This window comes from Somniosus microcephalus, chromosome 7 (genome assembly GCF_052327205.1).
Source record: "Somniosus microcephalus isolate GS21.2 chromosome 7, FLI_Smic_1.0, whole genome shotgun sequence".
Classification (NCBI taxonomy): domain Eukaryota; kingdom Metazoa; phylum Chordata; class Chondrichthyes; order Squaliformes; family Somniosidae; genus Somniosus; species Somniosus microcephalus.
The window spans coordinates 32,242,517-32,261,157 of NC_140993.1; the positions used below are offsets into that span (position 1 = coordinate 32,242,517).

The 18,641-nt window shown below is 41.1% G+C and overlaps 1 protein-coding gene across 9 annotated transcripts in view; it reads left to right on the forward strand.

Annotated features, from left to right (window-relative positions):
* The window catches only part of ppp4r1 (protein phosphatase 4, regulatory subunit 1), a 102,958-nt gene that overhangs the window by 68,508 nt on the left and 15,809 nt on the right, over positions 1 to 18,641 (forward strand). For 7 of the 9 annotated variants that reach the window (XM_085992365.1, XM_085992367.1, XM_085992361.1 and 4 more), the window contains 3 exons: positions 5,118 to 5,303; positions 6,885 to 7,046; positions 8,307 to 8,407. In XM_085992365.1, coding sequence (XP_085848491.1) covers positions 5,118 to 5,303; positions 6,885 to 7,046; positions 8,307 to 8,407 — 449 coding nt within the window. The remainder of the gene's footprint in view (positions 1 to 5,117; positions 5,304 to 6,884; positions 7,047 to 8,306; positions 8,408 to 18,641) is intronic. The other 2 variants (XR_015078961.1, XR_015078960.1) reach the window with 1 other exon arrangement.

Here is an 18,641-nt window from a genome sequence, read left to right on the forward strand (position 1 = left end):
CCCTCTTGTATTCTAGTCCTCTAGATATAAAGGCCAGTATTCCATTAGCCTTTTTGATTATTTTCTGTACCTGTTCTGACATTTTAATCTATGTACCTGGAACCCCGAGTCTCTTTGGACCTCCACTGTTTTTAGCCTTTCACCATTTAGAAAGTACCCTGTTCTATCCTTTTTAGGTCCAAAGTGGATGACCTCACATTTGCTGACATTCAAATCCATTTGTCATAGATTAAGTGAATGGGCAAAACTATCAATATCTTTATGTAATGTTATGCTTTTATCTAAACTGCCTACAATGCCGCCTATCTTTATGTCATCGGCAAATTTGGATATATGACTTTCTATGCCATCATCTAAGTTAATAAATACTGTGAATAGTTGAGGCCCCAACACCGATCCCTGCAGGACACCACTATTCACATCCTGCCAATTTGAGTACCTACCCTTTATACCTGCTTTCTGTCTCCTGCTGCTCATTAATTTGCCCTCCAATTCCATGGGTTTCTACCTTAGTCCCACATAAGAGACAATTAACTATCAAATGCATCTAAGTCTATACTTACATGTAGTACACCTCAAGCTCACGTGTGTGGGTGGGCGTCTTGCTTTGAACCTATTAATTCTAAGACTTGTCATGTCATTCTGTGTGTCATGTGCTACTACACCAGTAGGTGACAATGTTGCACCACATTTACAGGAAACTCTTTTTTTATCCGGCACCAACGGGACTGGCGTGGTGCTGGTTTATCAAAAAGTCCGGATTACAGAGAGGTGTAGTAAAAGGTACGAGAGCTCCGTACACAGCAACAAATCCAGGCTTCCCTGTTGCTTAGCAACAGGTGCAAGAACCCCGGCCACAGACCAAGCATCCCTGTTGCTTAGCAACAAGTGCAGGAACCCCAGTTACACAGCCACAGATCCAGGAACAGCCACTAATATGCAGTAAAACTTACCTGAACCTACTCCTGAATTTTGCCGGTTAACAGAGATTTCCGGTTATTTAGGTGCCGGTAAATCGAGAGTTTCCTGTACTTCATTCTCACTGTAATATAAATAGCTCCATCTCTCATCAGATTGACTTGCATGATTGTAAACACCTGTACTTCCAGAATATTAGCAACCCAGTCCAGATCTACTGTCTCTAAAGAAAGCCATAATTTTTCTCGCTGTTTTGTACCTATTCCTGGTTGTTGGACCTATTCTATTATTCACTATCCCACAAACCAGTCAGTGTTGGAACTTCCCCTCCACGCGGGCTAATAGTTCGAATCACCTGCCCTGGTGCCATATCCCTTCAACCCCTTTTCCTTCATCCACCTATCCATTCTAATCTTGAATGTTGACCTGGTTTCTGCCCCAACCACCAACATTGGAAGTGAATTCCACAGCCTCACAACTCGGTTTATATATTTTTTAAAGTTTCCCTCTGTTATAAATCTCTTGCACTTAATCTTGTATCAAGACCCCTTCAACTATTGGAAACGGTCCTCTTCTCACTACCCACCTTTCATAATTTTAAATGCTTCTATCGTATATTCACTATAATCTGGTCTAACGAGAAAAGCCCCAATTTTTCAAGACTTCCTTAATATCAGGCAGCATCTTCATGTAGCTGTGTTAAACCCTCTGTAAAGCCTCAATGTTCTTATAGTGTAGAGCTCAATATTGCACACAATACTTTAACTGATGTCCTATTAAGGTTTTACATAGAATTTAATTAGCTTTGTTTTTACAGCCTCATCGCTGCCTTTAATATCCTGTGAACCCATAGTCCTAAATACCTCCTTTCTTCCACAGCATTGAACCTATTCCAGTGTATAGTTACTGCTATTTTTTAAAACTAAAATGCATTGCCCTTCACTTACTGACATCTGCCACTTTTTAGCCATTCCTCCCCATCTTAGCAATATCCCTTTGCTGTTTCCTTTGTTGTAAAGAATTAACTACACCTCCTATTTTGGTATTATCTGCAAATTTTAACATTTCTTCCTCGAAGACCTACATTCAAATTATTAACAGTGAACAGAAGTGGCCCCAGAATTGAACCCTAAGTGACGCCACTTCCCACTTTCAACCACTCTGAAAATGTCCATTAACTCCAACTCTGTTTTCTCCCTTCTAACCAATTTTAATCCAGTTGCTATTCTCCCCCTAATTACACAGTGAATGATCAGAGTCACAAGGAAACTTGTACAGGCAGAGAGCTATGCCAAGTCAGTGCAATTTTGCTAATTTCTCAAACTCTTAATAAAATGATAAACCACAAAAGCCCAGATAAACTTGAAGTATTTCTCATCTGACTCCTTTTTGGTAAAGTCAGCAATGTCTCTTCCAGTGTTGTGCAGCACACCGTGCAATTGGAACAATGCTGCGTCTCTTGCATGTTAACCGTTTTGATCACTGCCCTCCTGTCAGAAGTTGGTGCCTTCCTGATACTAATCTGAAAATCTCTTTCTCTGTCACGCTCCTGATGCAATTTATAATCACAAAATAATTGTGGATGTGAGAGGCTATTTGGTCCATCTTAATTCATCTATCCAGAAATTAGCCCAGTTACTGGTGTGATGTGGCTTGTGGGGGATACCAATCTTTTATTCACTTTTCTCCCCTAATCTCCAGAAGGCAGTTATGGTAGGTTAATGGCCCACAGGTGCTGACAGTCTTCTGGTGTCTCGTCCAAGTGACCATTCTTAATGTATGAGCCAGCAATGAAGGAATCACATCTGAAACCAGCACGCTCAAAGAATATCAATACAGAATTCATGCAGCATACCCAAGACTATGTCGACGGACTCTCATCTAGAATGGGAGTACCCGAGTACTCTGTGCAGTTTTAAATGTGCATGCTGGGACAGAAGTGCTGCACTCGTGCATGTTGCTACTATCAAAGAAAATTCTAATGAAGGAAGAAGTTCTGTTTTGATGAACTTCTGCTAACTATAGATTTTAATTTCTAATTCACTTTTTTTTTTGGAAAGGTCCTAATTCTGGGCTTCCCTGATGGCTCTGCAAGTTGATTCAGTGAATAGCTCAGCCATACAGACCAGTGAGGTCCCAGATTCGCTTCCTGGTCTGTGCTGAGTCAGCTGGAGTAGAGATGGGGACGCTACAATCTTAAGTCCCTGGATAAGGGAGTGAAAATCAGCAATTCCTGTCCAGCAATCCCTGCTGAAGGTGTATGTGGCCACTTGGGTGAGGTACTAAAGGGAGCTCATAGACCCAGCAAAGCAGTCGCTGCTTTCAGGAAGGAAAGGGCGAAATTGGCAAATAAACATTTTTCAATTCTTTTGAACAGATCCCTGTTAATGAGAATCTTCTTTGGAGTAAGCCCTATTCTGTTTTTGTTCTCGCCTGGCTTTTTTATTGGTTTAATAAGTTTGGCAATGCACATAAGGTTATTTAAAAAAATAATGTCTAGCCTCCATCCAGCACCGGATATTATTTCTACAAAATTGAGCGCATTTCTGATACTGTGAACATTTTACATCCACGAGAGGTGATGAACCACCTATTTTAGTTATTTTGACATGCTCATTACCTTTCAAAAGGCAAGTTAGGAACTGTTAACAAGTTGGGTGGTAAGCCCTGAAACAACAAATTTTTGAATAGTAGTTGCTGAGTTTTTAAATTAAAACTGGAAATTTTCCATTGTACACATGCATTCATTTAAAGTTAGTAATCATGTATTTTTCACCAAGTTAGCACATCAGCAAGCATGCCAAAAACAAGGTAGAATAATTTCCGTACACTAAAGTGATCCAAAAATAGTGGCATTTATTTGTTTTCATCATGTAACACTTTTTTTCTCTTTCCATATCGTGCATCACTCCCTGCTCTGAGCAGTTTGCCAATGCCCTCGTGGAGGTGGTTGCAGGAGCATCCCAGCATGATTTGCCTCCCTAGTGTTTATCTCCTAGTAATGGCAAGCTGATGTCCGAAACGTGTTGTGTGCAACATTGTGGTTCATGTGACAATTTGACTCTGATTTCTAGCCATGGCTTTCACAGTGGAATCATTGTGAGCATAGTGCTCATTTCCTGCTAATTGACTGTTTTTGAATTACAGAGACTGGATTTAATACTTGCTCTGGTTTTCTAATGCTCTACTTAACATTTTGAGCAAATTCAGTTTGTTTATAAAGGTAGCTTTTGTTGAATATACTGCCATGTTCACCCTACCTACATAAGCTCTCTCCTTTTTAAATAAAACAATTCTACTCTGTTAGCTCTTCTAGGTATCAAAGACCGAAGGAAACGTGAATGCCAATCAAAAAGTCAAACCTTCTGTAGCGACTTGAAATTTGTCCAATATTTCTGCACTGGTGCTTTGCAATACTGCCTTGCTTCTGTAAAAAGGAACTTTTATATGTTTAACAGAGAGGTAGTCCAGTAGCAGTGTTTCACATGTTTTGAAAGTAGTCCAGGAACAGTGCTTTGTGCATTTAAATATCTGTGTAGTCTCTGGGTGGTAGTTTTGCAAAGAGATGCGGTCATATCCACTGTCTAAGGTTTTTGTGGTAGAAAGCTATGGAGTGGGTACAGTAAATAATTCGCTGCATCCCTTTTAAAATGGAAATTTCATTCCAAATAAAAATTCTGTGGTGAGGAGAATAGATGTTTCAACTAATTCAGAAAACATTTTAATATAAAGTTAGCTTTTATTGTGGATCATGAAGGCCCTGGGTTTTGTTTCTTGTCTCTGCTGAGTTAGTCAGTGTCCTTGGCTTGGATAGTGATTAGGGACTGCTGGTACCATCAATACCTCATGCTGAAAGTGCGCATGTGAAGATAAGATCAAGTTTAGCTGTGATGCCACTACAATCAAATAGCCCACTAATGCTCACCATCTGGCCTCGTATATGAACTATGGCCAATCTGGTAAAGTACCAGGAAGCTAACGGGTACCTGTGGAACTGTACACCAGCATGGGGAACTGCCTTCAAGAAAGGAATGGTGAAGGGAGATTTGGGAGGGTAGGAAGAGGCTAAAATTGGAAATGAGGCATAAATGTTGAGTGTTTAAAAAATCTGTCTTGAGCTTTATTGCACAATAACTTTCTTTATTATTGTATTAAAAGATTTTTGATTTTTTTAAATTTCTGTTCCTCAATACTTTCAGGACGTTGTCCCTCAAGCATTGCTGGATCAATACCTTTCCATGACTGATCCTTCACGTGCCCAGACTGTTGATACAGAGATCGCAAAGCACTGTGCTTACAGTCTCCCTGGTGTGGCCTTCACTTTGGGCAGGCAAAACTGGCACTGCCTGAAAAATACGTATGAGACATTAGCCTCAGATATGCAGGTATGCATTCCTGAAAAGAGATGATTATATATGCTTCTACATTCACAGCTGTTTTGATAGAATAGAAACTTGCAATCAAAGTTACAGTATTTCTATTCGACTCTTAATGAGCTCGCCAGTAACAGGACCATCCTGAAGGTCTGTGCTGATAGATAATTTCATCTGGGTATTTGCAGCTTTAGGGCATTGCACTTGGCCTCAGTGACCTGGGCTAGAGATGTGAAAAGTACAAATGTGGACATTGGGTGAGAGCAGGATTGAGTTTGGCTATGATATCCTCCACAGCGCAGTACCCAGCTGCAGTGTTTCCCCCTAAGCTGCGCGACCACGCAGTAATCTCAAAGGTCCCCGCGCAGGCCGCTCACCGGCTTTTACATTGTAAATATCACACATGCACAGAAATTTAAAGGGACCACGCATTAAAAGAAACAGGCTGCGCAGAACAAAGCACAGCTTACAGGGAACATTGCCCAGCTGATGCTCACTGGCTGAACTCGCACATGAAGAAGGCCAAAAGTGGATAAGTATCAGCGGGCTGCTAGTGCCTTTGGAACCATATCCCAGAACGCATCCCCTTTACTTGTGGTTGCTTACTCCATGCATTACATTGAGTGTTCAGGTGTATCATTAAAGAAAATTGGAAATGGTGTTTGTTTATAAAGGTGGTTTATTTTACATTTAAACTGAAACTTGGGCTTTTCTTTTCATTGAACGTGTATGATTTGAGCTTAGAATCTGTCGTAGCATTAAGGAAAATATTTGATATTGGGCTGGCTGGCGCAGTGAGTTAGACACTTGCTTTTCGCTTCTGGGGCCTGGGTTTGGATACAAGGTCAGATTGGTGGGCTGAAGTTTCCCTTTTCTGCTGCCTGTATATAAAAAATAATATTCAGGCTGTTTCAAATTGGTTTCTAGTGTTTGTGAACCCTCAGCCCCAAATTTTGGCATTAATTTGCAATGTAAAGAAATAGTAAGTGTTGGAAAATTCTAAAATGTGCAACATTGTAGTTTTGAATCTCGGGCGAAAGTATTTTGTTAGGGAAGAGTAAAAGCTGACTTGTGTGCAGTTCTGTGCGGTGTACCTGATATGAAATACTTGATCCTGATACCAGGTTAGAAAATTGGCATCGTGTTTCAATCTCTAGTATTGATATCTTTCACTGCGAATGAGAACAAAATTCATCTGTTTAATTGTTCCAACTTTGATTTAAGTGCATAAGGATTTACTTTTTAAACATCCAAATTGATCACTTTTTTGAGGAAAACCAAATGCAGAAAGGTGGTTTTTGTACTGTGTATAGAAGTGATCATCTTTGAGAAACAGAACCTTGTGTGTCAAGGAGTAGTCTCGTGCATTGTTCGGCTCCTCTGGTTTCAACGTCCCCCGCCTTAGTTTTGGAAGAGAAACAGTAAATTTAGCAATACATCTGATATGGGGGGGGAAAAAACTGGAAATGCACGCCAGGTTGATTAGCATCTGGAAGAATTGTGTAGTGAGTTAAATATACATATGTTGATGTTTAGTACTGTGTTCAGTGTCTGCTTGCTTTGCTTCAAGTATTCCTGCTTTACTTTTTCCAGTGGAAAGTTCGAAGGACTCTTGCATTCTCCATTCATGAGCTGGCAGTCATTCTTGGAGACCAGCTGACTGCAGCAGATCTGGTTCCTGTTTTTAATGGTTTTTTAAAAGATCTTGATGAAGTAAGGATAGGAGTCCTGAAACACTTGTATGACTTCTTAAAGGTAATTTCTGAATTGGAGTGATCTCAACCTGTTAAACTCACAGGAACTAGAAAGTGACTGCAAGGTTTTAGCACCCTGTCCTTATACATCTGGGACTTGGATTCAAATACAACCTATATGGATGGGATGGAAGTCTCCTCTTTATGGCTGCAGGGATCCTTCCTGAAATTAGTTTGTACAGTGTCTTTCTCGTGGGTACAAGACCACAGTACAAAACTGACCATAATTTGACACTGAATTGACAATCTCAAGTCAAAGGCCAGAAGACGAGCTCAGTGAATTTAGAGTAAGTAGCTGAGTATTAAAGACCAGGAAGGTCGTAGGTTTGATCCTTGGTCTACTGAATTAGTGAGCTTCACCTGGGGTGGCAGTAGGGGCATTGCAATCTGTCTCGGTGCCTGTGGTTTAAAGAAGGGAATATCAGCCATGGTTCCTGCTTCTAATGTCTGTCGAGCCCCATGTACAGTCCCAAGGTTAGAATCCCCATGTACAGTCCCAGGGTTAGAATCCCCCCCCCCCGGTTTATATTGTGCATATGTGAACAGCGAGTGATGATAGTAGTGTTGCCTACTATGTCGAGCAGCCTCCCAACACTAACTAACTGAGAAGGCCCACACATGATTGCTGGCCAGAGTTCCCAAAGCTTTGGGAACTGTACCCCCCCACCCCCCCCTACCCAGCAAGGAGCCAATCCCTTCAAAAGATGGGAAGAGAAAACTTGTGTAAAAATTGGCCATGGGTGGAAAAAGAAACCATAAGGACAGAGGTGTAGGATGTGAAAAAATTGAAACAACTGAAGTACGGGGGTGTTTTTTCTCCGACCTTGTGTCAAAGCCATACTGGAGTATCTTGGAAGGAGCTTTACTCCATATTTGGCTCATGTACCTGACCTGGAAGTGCTTGCCATGGGCACTGGGTCACCAAGGTGGAAAAGTATTCCACTCTCCAGCGAACTGATTGCACAAAAGCTCACTAAATATTTAAGTAGACATCAGTAAGTATAGAAAGTAGGAAAAGTCAGCTTAGAAACCGTAATTAACTATTTTGAACTAGGACACTGATGTGGTTGTGAACTTTGATATCTGACATTAAATTCTAAAAGTTAATTCTAAAAACTTTATTACAGCTTAATCTAGTCTGCAGTAGTCAAATTTGTGCCAATTGCTTTTTTAAAAAATGTTCCTTTATACCCACAATGCAATTTAGATCGTCCTTTTTAGAAGTATGTTTGCCTTCAGATCATGTTTGTTTTTTCCACAGTTGCTTCAAACAGAAAAGAGAAGGGAGTACCTCTCTCAGCTCCAAGAATTTATGGTAACAGATAACAGCAGGAATTGGCGCTTCAGAGCTGAGCTTTCTGAGTATGTGCTTGAACCAGCAAATATTTGAACATTCAGTAGCTTTGTTCAAGACCCATATTTTCCTTTTTTGTTGGCTTGAGTGGACTGATTTTAAAAAAACATCAATAACTTTCCCATATAATTAATTCATCCCTCAAATTATTCTAGGATCTACCTCTGGACTAACTTTCAGCAGCCTTATTTTTCTTTACTATTCAGTTAAAATAGCAACTTAATTGCTTGATGCTTAAAGAAACTTGAAGGAACGATTGCATTTTTTTGATCATGTAAGTGATGCTAATCCGCAATACTTGGCTGTTTAAGAACATAAACCTCAACTCTGATTTCCCCTAGAGTCCAAAAATCAATCTATCTCAGCCTTGAATATAATCGACGACTCGGCATCCGCAGCCCTCTGGGGAATTCCAAAGATTCACAACCCTCAGTGAAGAAATTCCTCCTCATCTCAGTCAAAGTTAGCCGACCCCTTATCTTGAGACTATGCCCCCTAGTTTTAGACTATCCAGCCAAAGAAAACGTTACGGGATCTACCTCCTTAATTCCTCCCTCAGGATCTTATGTTTTAATGAGATCACCTCTCATTCTTCTAAACTCCATATATGGAGTATAGGCTCATTCTCTCCTCATAGGTCAACCCTTTCATCCCAGGAATCAATCTAGTGAGCCTTCATTGCACCGCCTCTTATGCTCCAGCCTTGTCTTTCTCTTTAAGCTTGTTTTCTCCCCAGACCCCACACCATCTGAAGCTTGAACAACAGGTGAGAGACCCTCTCACGGGCCCCTTCCAATGTCACTTTGTGTTGGTCACTAGCTGCTGTGCAGGAGCAGCCCAGTGAAGCGTGCGTCATCTCTCCCTTCCTGATACTTAAATTATTCCAGTTATTTGAGATTTTATAATTGGAAACTGATCCCAAATTCTCTTGCCAGTTGTGGTCTGAATGATGTGAACTGTTGCTCAGAGTTTGTACCGCGAGCAACCTCTGGGTGATGCAGTGCTTGCCTGAATTGTGGACTGATTGTTCTCCAAGTTAAATCTAGTATGTAAGCTTCACATCAGACTGTTTTACACAAGCCTGATATGCACAGAGGACAGAACATTATAGTTTTTAACTTTGCCCATAAGTGAGTAACACAGGATGATTTGAGGCTACATTGGCTGCAAATTTACAGCTGTAGTAAAAAATTACAGCACAGAATTTGGCCAATCATGCTGGTGCTAGTTCTTTAACAGGAACTATATTTTAATCCCATTTCCCTGCTCTTTTTCCATAACCTTTTTTATATTTGTCTCGTCACATACTTTTAGGGAATTCTGGTCTTTCTCAATCGTTCGTGGTAAAGCATTCAGTATTCTAATAACGCTTTGAAATAAATTCTAATTTCCCCTTCATTCTTCTACTGAGAATCCTGGGTTTATGCCCCCTTATTGCCAATTTATCCTTTCATAATTTTGAAAACGTTTTTTGGATTGCCCCTTAACCGTTTCAGTTTCAGTGGGGGAGAAAGTTTATTTGAGCTTTTCTTTGTAATAACTTTTCAAACCTATACAATTCTACTGAATCTTCACTGTACCTTTTCCATGGCTTTAATATTCTTACTATGATGGTATTCCCAGAGCTGCATGCAATACACCCAACTGCTGTCTAATGAATTTCAAAATAAGTTCCTTGCTTTTGTATTCAGTGTTGTCAGACACACACACACACACACACACACACACACACACACACACACACACACACACACACACACACACACACACACTTGCATTTGTGTTTTCACGGTCTTTTTTAAAGATCGATATATCTGCACCACTAGATCTCTCTCTCCTCATTCTTGCTGTTTAGGGTATACTGCCTTTCACTTTTATTTCTCAAGTAATTAGTTCACAGTTCACAAGTAATTTATCTGCATTCAACTGTTTCTGCCCACTCTGCTGACCTAGCCTAGTCTACTGGGCCCCCCAAACTCTCAGAATCCATAACTTTATATTATTTCTGTTGTGCCTATGTTCAAATCCAGAAGGATAAACTGGATAACTACAGAGCAGTGAGCCTAACAGTTTAACATCAGTTGTTGGTTAACTCTTCGAGTCCATAATATAAAATAAAACTTAAAAATGCATGTGTTAATCAATGGCATCCAGCACATATTTGTTAAAAGCAAGTCTGTTTGACAAATTTAATAGTTTTTGACGAAGGGACTAGAATGTTGGAATGCCATAGATGATGTGTATGGGTTTTTAGAATGTGATGAGCTGTCTGAAGAGGTTTGTTAGGAAAAATTCAGGTATATGTAGCAGTATGGATAGAAAGTTGGTTGACTGACAGGACACAGCTAACGACATAAAATTAGGGGTCTGGCAAACTTCCTGGAGGGTTGTAAAAGACTTCAAGATGTAGAAAGGGACTGACTGGATTGCTCTACAGAGAGCTGGCACGGGCCGAATGGCGGCGTCCTGTGCCGTATGTCTCTGACTATATGACTCTACGAAAGGTTAGCAGAATGGACTGAAAGGTGGAAGATACATTTTAATGTTGATAAATGTGAGGTAATACATTTTGAGAGGAAAAGCAAGAAATGGGAGTATACGCCTAATGAGAAGATTGAACTGAGACCTAAGGGTTCAAATACACAATTCCCTGAAAAGTATGAGTGCAAGTAGATAAAGATATTTTAAAAAGGCAACCAGCATTTTGGGATTTATAAATAGGGGAATAAAGTAATAAATTTGAACCGAACATTGTACGGCCACGACTAGACTAGAGTACTTTTATGCAGCTTTGGCCATCCATTATAGAAAGGACATTAAAACTATAGAGAGCATGCAGAGTAGATTGACCATGATATTGTGGGGCTAGCAAACTACAATTATGAAGAGAGGCTTAAGGTACTGAGATTTCTGCTGGACCATAGAAACATAGAAGATAGGAGCAGGAGTAGGCCATTCGGCCCCTCAAGCCTGCTCTGCCATTCAATGAGATCATGGCTGATCATCCAAATTCAGTACCCTGTCCCTGCCTTCTCCCCATATCCCTTGATCCCTTTAGCCTTAAGAAATATATCCAACTCCTTCTTGAATATATTTAATGAATGAATTGGCCTGTACTGCCTTCTGTGGTAGAGAATTCCACAGGTTCACCACTCTCTGGGTGAAGAAATTCCTCCTCATCTCTGTCCTAAATGGCTTACCCCTTATCCTTATACTGTGACCCCTGGTTCTGGACTCCCCGACCATCGGGAACATCCTTCCTGCATCTAGTCTGTCTAGTCCTGTTAGAATTTTATAAGTTTCAATGAGATCCCCTCTCATTCTTCTAAACTCCAGCGAGTATAAGCCCAATCGACCTCTAAAAGGAGATTTGAGGTTTTTAAAATTATGAAGGGTTTTAATCAAATAAATACAGAAAAACTATTTCCTCTGGCTAGGATTCTGGGCAGAGATTATCGGACACCATGGGTCGAAGAGGAATTTTCCAGATTATATTCCCCTTAATGGTCTGGGTTTTTATCTGGTATTTTGCATCTCTGAGGGTATCACATGGCTCTGGATGGGGTAGGTGTGTATACATTGATGCACAGGGCATCACAAATGTATGGGATAGGCTGGATGGACCAGTAGGTCTCTTCCTGACTCATTTTCTATATGGGTTGCACATTAGTTCTGAGAGTAAGGAGAGGTTAGAAGAAATGTCTTCATACAGAGAACTGTTGAGCAGAAAATCCTTTGGCATACAGGAACAGGAGTAGGCCATTCAGCCTCTCAAGCCTGTTCCGCCATTCAAATGAGCTCATGGCTGATCTGTGACCTAACATTAGTTCTGAGAGTAAGGAGAGGTTAGAAGAAATGTCTTCATACAGAGAACTGTTGAGCAGAAAATCCTTTGGCATACAGGAACAGGAGTAGGCCATTCAGCCTCTCAAGCCTGTTCCGCCATTCAAATGAGCTCATGGCTGATCTGTGACCTAACTCCATATACCCACCTTTGGCCCATATCCCCGAATACCTTTGGTTAACAAGCTATCCATCTCGCATTTAAAATTAACAATTGATCTAGCATCAATTGCCTTCTGTGCAAGAGAATGCCAAACTTCCACCACCTTTTGTGTGTAGAGGTGTTTCCTAATGTCACTCCTGAAAGATCTGGTTCTCATTTTTAGACTATGCCTCCTAGTCCTAGAATCCCCAACCAGCAGAAATAGTTTCTCTCTACCCTATCTGTTCCCCTTACTATCTTGAAAACTTTGATCAGATCACCCCAAGGCCACTATATCCTTCCTAAAGTGTGGTGCCCAGAACTGCGCTCAGTACTCCAGGTGTGGTCTAACTAGGGTTTTGTATTCAGCCCCTGCAGCTTATCTTTTATACCCTTGACCAGCAAAAAATCTATTGATCTTCAATTTAAAATGACTGAGCTAGTATCTACTGTTTTTTGTGAGTGCCACCCTTTGTGTGAAGTAGTGTTTCCTAACCCCTCTTCTGAATGGCCTGGCTCTGATTTTAACATGATGTCCTAGACTCCCTCACCAGCAGAAAAAAATTATCTCTATCTACCCTATCAATTCCTTTGAAAATCCTAAAAACCTCAGTCAAATCACCCCTTAACCTTCTATATTCCAGGGAATGCTAGCCTAGTTTATGTAAACTCTCCTAATAAGCTAACCCTTGGAGCCCTGGTAACATTCTGCCATAGGGAATGGTTGAGGTTGAAATAACTACATCTTTTAAGGGAAAATTGGATAAATATTTGTAACAGAGGAAGATGCAGGATTAGGGAGAGCAGAGTAATAGCGTTAATTATGGATTGCTTTAGCAAAGAGTCAGCACAGACATGGTGGGAAGAATGACTGGCTTGTGCTGCAAATGTCTATGGTTCTATGTACCTAGTGTAGGTTTTGGTATTCATATTGATCTCCCTAATTAGTCTACATGGTGTGGGTGGGTGAAGGCGAAGTCATTGTAAAGCAGTTCTGCCTCTTACTTGATTTCAGTATTGAATTTAAATTAAAGGTCATTTGAGAGATGGAAAGCCAATCTTTTGGAAGAATTTTGCTGACATTAGATCAGGAATAGATTTAGAGGAAATAAGCCTGGGAACTCTTGTAAGTTTTAAATGTTATGTTGCAAGTAAACTGCCTCATGGCAGTATTGCAACTATAAATATGACGCTTCATATCTGGGTGATTAAAAGTGTTGGGTTTAGTTAAATAATAGTATTGAAGTGTAAATTGTAGCAGTAGAATTACATAGCCTCAAATTTAAGTATCCTCCTTGTCCCTAATAAAAGCACCGAGTCAATGGGTAGTCTAAAAAGCTAACCTTTGTTGCATTTTTGGAGACTCTAAAGAATGTGCTGTTAATTAAACAAAAGCAAAATCCTGCAGATGCTGGAAATCTGAAATAAAAACAGAAAATGCTGGAAATACTGAGCGGGTCAGGCAGCATCTGTGGTGAGAAACAAAGTTAATGTTTCTGGTCGATGATCTGACCGGTTGTTAATTGGCCTGTCTTGGTAATTTGTATACACCTTGTATCTAATGTGTTGATTGTAGTTGTGAAACGAGAGTGATTAAAAACACGTTCAGTCAGGTGATCAAACATTGCGAGAGCGAGCATTGTCTAAGCTCAGAAGTTTAACATGCAGGAGGATAGTTTGGAATCATAGAATGGTTACAGCACGGAAGAAGGCCCTTCAGCCCATTGAGCCCGTGCCAGCTCTCTGCAAGAGCACTTCAGCTAATCCCACTCCCCTGCCCTTTCCCTGTAGCCCTGTAAATTTTTTTCTTTCACGTATTTATCCAACTTCCTTTTGAAAGCCGTGATTGAGTCTGCCTCCACCACCCTTTCAGGCAGTGCATTCCAGATCCTAACCACTCGCTGCATAAAGTATTTTCTTGTCGCCTTTGGTTCTTTTGCCAATCACATTAAATCTGTGTCCTCTGGTTCTCGACCCCTCTGCAATGGGAACAGTTTGGCGCTCTCTACTCTGTCCAGACCCCTCATGATTTTGAACACCTCTATCAGATCTCCCCTCCACCTTCTCTGCTCTAAGGAGAACAACTCCAGCTTCTCCAGCCTTTCCACATAACTGAATTCCCTCATCCCTGGAATTATTCTTGTAAATCTTTTCTGCACCCTCTCTACGGCCGTCACATCCTTCCTAAAGTGCGGTGCCCAGAATTGGACAAAATACTCCAGTTGAGGCCGAACCAGTGTTTTATACAGGTGGTTTATCATTTCCATGCTTTTGTACTCTATATATACTCCTATTCATGAAGCTCAGGATCCCGTAAGCTTTTTTAACTGCTTTCTCAGCCTGCTCTGCCACCTTCAACGATTTGTGCATATATACCCCCAGGACACTCTGTTCATGCACCCCCTTTAGGATTGTACCCTTTAGTTTAGCTTTCCTCTCCTCAGTCTTTCTACCATAATGTATGACTTCACATTTTTCTGCGTTAAATTTCATCTGCCACGTGTCCACCCATTCCACCAGCCCTGTCTATGTCCTCCTTGTAGTCTATCACTCTCCTCCTCACTGTTCACTATACTTCCAAGTTTTGTGTCATCTGCAAATTTGGAAATTGTGCCCTGTACATCCAAGTCATTAATATATATCAAGAAAAGCAGTGGTCCTAGAACCTACCCCTGGGGAACACCACTGTATACCTTCCTCCAGTCCGAAAAAGAACGGTTCACCACTACTGTTTCCTGACACTTAGCCAATTTCATATCCATGCTGCCACTGTCCCTTTTATTCCATGGGTTTCAACTTTGCTGACGAGCCTATTATGTGGTACTTTGTCGAACCCTCTCTTACCTCATCAAAAAAACTTGATCAAGTTGGTTAAACATGATTTGCCTTTAACAAATCCGTGCTGGCTTTCCTTAATTAATCTACACTTGTCCAAGTGACTGTTAATTTTGTCCCTGATTATTGTTTCTAAAAGTGTCCCCACTACTGAGATTAAACTGACTGGTCTATAGTTGCTGGGTTTATCTTTACACACTTTTTTGAACAAGGGTGTAACATTTGCAGTTCTCCAGTCCTCTGGCACCACCCCCGTTTCCAACGAGGATTAGAAGATTATGGCCAGTACCTCCGTGATTTCTTCTTTCACTTCCCTCCGCAGCCTAGGATGCATCATATCCGGTCCTGGTGACTTATCTACTTTAAGTACAGCCAACCTTTCTATACCTCATCTTTATCAATTTTTATCTCATCCAGTATCTCCTCTACCTCCTCCTTCACTATGTCTATGGCAGCATCTTTTTCCTTGGTGAAGACAGATGCAAAGTACAGGAAACTTTGGTTTATCCGGAGGTAAACTGTCCAGAATGCTCGATCCACCGGCAAAATTCAGGAGTCGGATCAGTAAGTTTTTTTTCTTTTTGTTGCTTTTTTTTCACCAGTCAGGCTCTGCAAGGTCTAGCTAAAGCTGTTGCTTAGCTACAGAGACACTTGCAAGCTACTGTTGACTGTTTAGAAGCTGTAAGCAACAGGGTTTGTTGCTAGATAGAGCTCCGTATGTTTTAACATTGGCGCTGGTTTGTCCGGCAGTTTTGATGGGACGGCAACAGCTCGGTCCCATCGGTGCCAGATATCACAGTTTCCTGTACTCATTTAGTTCCTCCGCCATACCCTCTGCCTCCATGCGTAGGTCTTTTTGGTCCCTAATTGGCCTCCCCCCCCCCCCCCCCCTCCCTCTTACTATCTGTTTACTATGTATATGTCTATATAAGACTTTTGGATTACCTTTTATGTTAGCTGCCATTCTACCCTCTCTTTGCCCCTCTTTTTCACTTTTCTCTTCTAAATGTGAAGTTATCCACTTTGGTAGAAAAAACAGAAAGGCAGAGTATTTCCTAAATGGTGAAAGATTGGGGAATGCAGATGCTCAAAGGGACCTGAGTGTCCTTGTACATGAGTCACTGAAAGTGAATGTGCAGGTGCAGCAAGCCATTAGGAAAGCAAATGGTATGCTGGCCTTCATTACAAGACGATTTGAGTACAGGAGTAAAGAAGTCTTACTCCAATTATATAGGGCCTTGGTGAGACCACACCTGGAGTACTGTGTACAAATTTGGTCTCCTTACCTAAGGAAGGATATACTTGCCATAGAAGGAGTGCAGCAAAGGTTCACGAGATTGATTCCTGGGATGACGAGACTGTCGTATGAGAAGAGATTGAGTAAACTAGGCCTGTATTCTCTTGAATTCAGAAGAATGAGAGGGGATCTCATTGAAGCATACAAAATTACCTAAATGTTCACCTACTGACACCTGCTCCACTTGACCTACCTCATTCCCCAGGACCAGATCCAACAATGCCTCCTTCCTTGTTAGGACGGAAACATACTGATCCAGAAAGTTCTCCTGAACACACCAGAAATTCTTCTCCCTCTTTGCCCTTTATATTATTACTATCCCAGTCTATAAGGATAGTTGAAGTCCCCCATTATCACTACTCTGTAGTTCTTGCATCTCTCTGTAATTTCTCTGCAAATTTGCCCCTCCATATTTTTCCCACTAGTTGGTGGCCTATAGAATGCACCTAGCAGTGTAATGGCACCTCCTATTATTTCTCAACTCTAGCCATATAGATTCTGTCCTTGACCCCTCCAGGACATCCTCTCTCTCCAGCACTGTAACATTCTCCTTAACCAATACTGCCACACCACCACCTATCTTTCCTGAACACCCTATATCCAGGATTATCTAATATGCAATGCTGTCCTTTTTTGAGCCAGGTCTCCGTTATTGCCACAACGTCATATTCCCATGTGGCTATTTGTGCCTGCAGCTCACCAACCTTGTTTACTACGTTAATCTAAACCATAGGAATTGTTTTTTCAAGTAACATAACCCACTGATGTAGGGAATTGTTGTATATTCCTTATTTTGTGTTGAAGTGAAGAAAAACTGTTTGTATGATGTGAAACCAATCTTAACTGTTCACTTGCTGTGCAGTAAAACAGCCAAATGATTTGTAACTGGCCTCATCTCTGTGTTTTCTTGTCTGCCTTCAAAGAAATTGAAGATGCACATATGCAAGTCATATCCAGTTCAGATCCTGAGTTCTGCTAGAATAGCTGTGCAGCATTTGTCATCCTCCACGCCTTTAGCATAATTCCTATTGTACAGAGTTTTGGGGAAAATCATGCTTTGTGCCTCTATCTCCTCCCCCCCCCCCCCCCCCCCCCCTGCTGAGATTAATCCAATCTGAGTGTTGGGGTTTTTTTAAATCGCATTAACTTTTGTAATACAATTGAATATTTATCTCCAGTGGTGGCTTATCCACGTCCCCTTCAGTCACTTCTATTGTCCCCTCTGTAAAACGAAGGAAAAATACTTACACAACGCCTCGACCTTTTCTCACTGAAGTGCAAGGTGGCACCTTTCTTCTCCAAGTGGTCCCACCTCTTTTTTTGACTCTCCTTTTACTGGCGAGATGTTAAACAAAGGCCCCGTCTGTTTGTTCAGGTGGATGTAAAGAATCCCACAGCGCTATCCAGTGATGAGTAGGGAGGTTTCCCAGTGTGATGCCCAACATTTTTCCCTGAACCACCAACACCATAAAATGATCTAATCAGTCTTTTATGTTTGTCGGGTCTTGATCTGCGCAAATTAGCTGCTGCATTTGCCTACATAAAAGCAGTAACTACAGTTCAACAAAAAAAATCCATTGATTGTAAAGCGTTTTGGGCAATCCTGAAGGTGTGATAAGGCACTATGAGTGCAAGTTCTTACAATGTACTTCCAATATGGTTTATCCCTTTACTATGAAAGGGCGGTAGAGGCAGAAACCCTCATTGTATACAAAAAGTACTTGGCTATGCACTTGAAGTGTTGTAACCTACAACGCTACGGACCAAGAGCTGGAAAGTGGGATTAGGCTGGATAGCTCTTTAGCACCGACACGATGGGCCGAATGGCTTCCTTCTGTGCTGTAAATTTCTATGATTTCTTAATTTGACCCCATCAGACTGAGCATATCCATCATTTTTAAAACATTTCTGTCTGAAGTTGTAATTTAATAATGCACCTTTCATCTTTTTTAACTGCTTTCCTGAATTTTATAGCAGAGAATATTTAGTTTCTAATCTTGGCCCAGCTGAAGCAAGGTTTTTGTCTAGAACTTGTCCGTAGCAGCCTGCAAGTCTCCTTTTTTACACTATCTGTCAAACCATGATGTGTCTAATCTGCTTCTCCATTACTGGCCAAGTACATGGC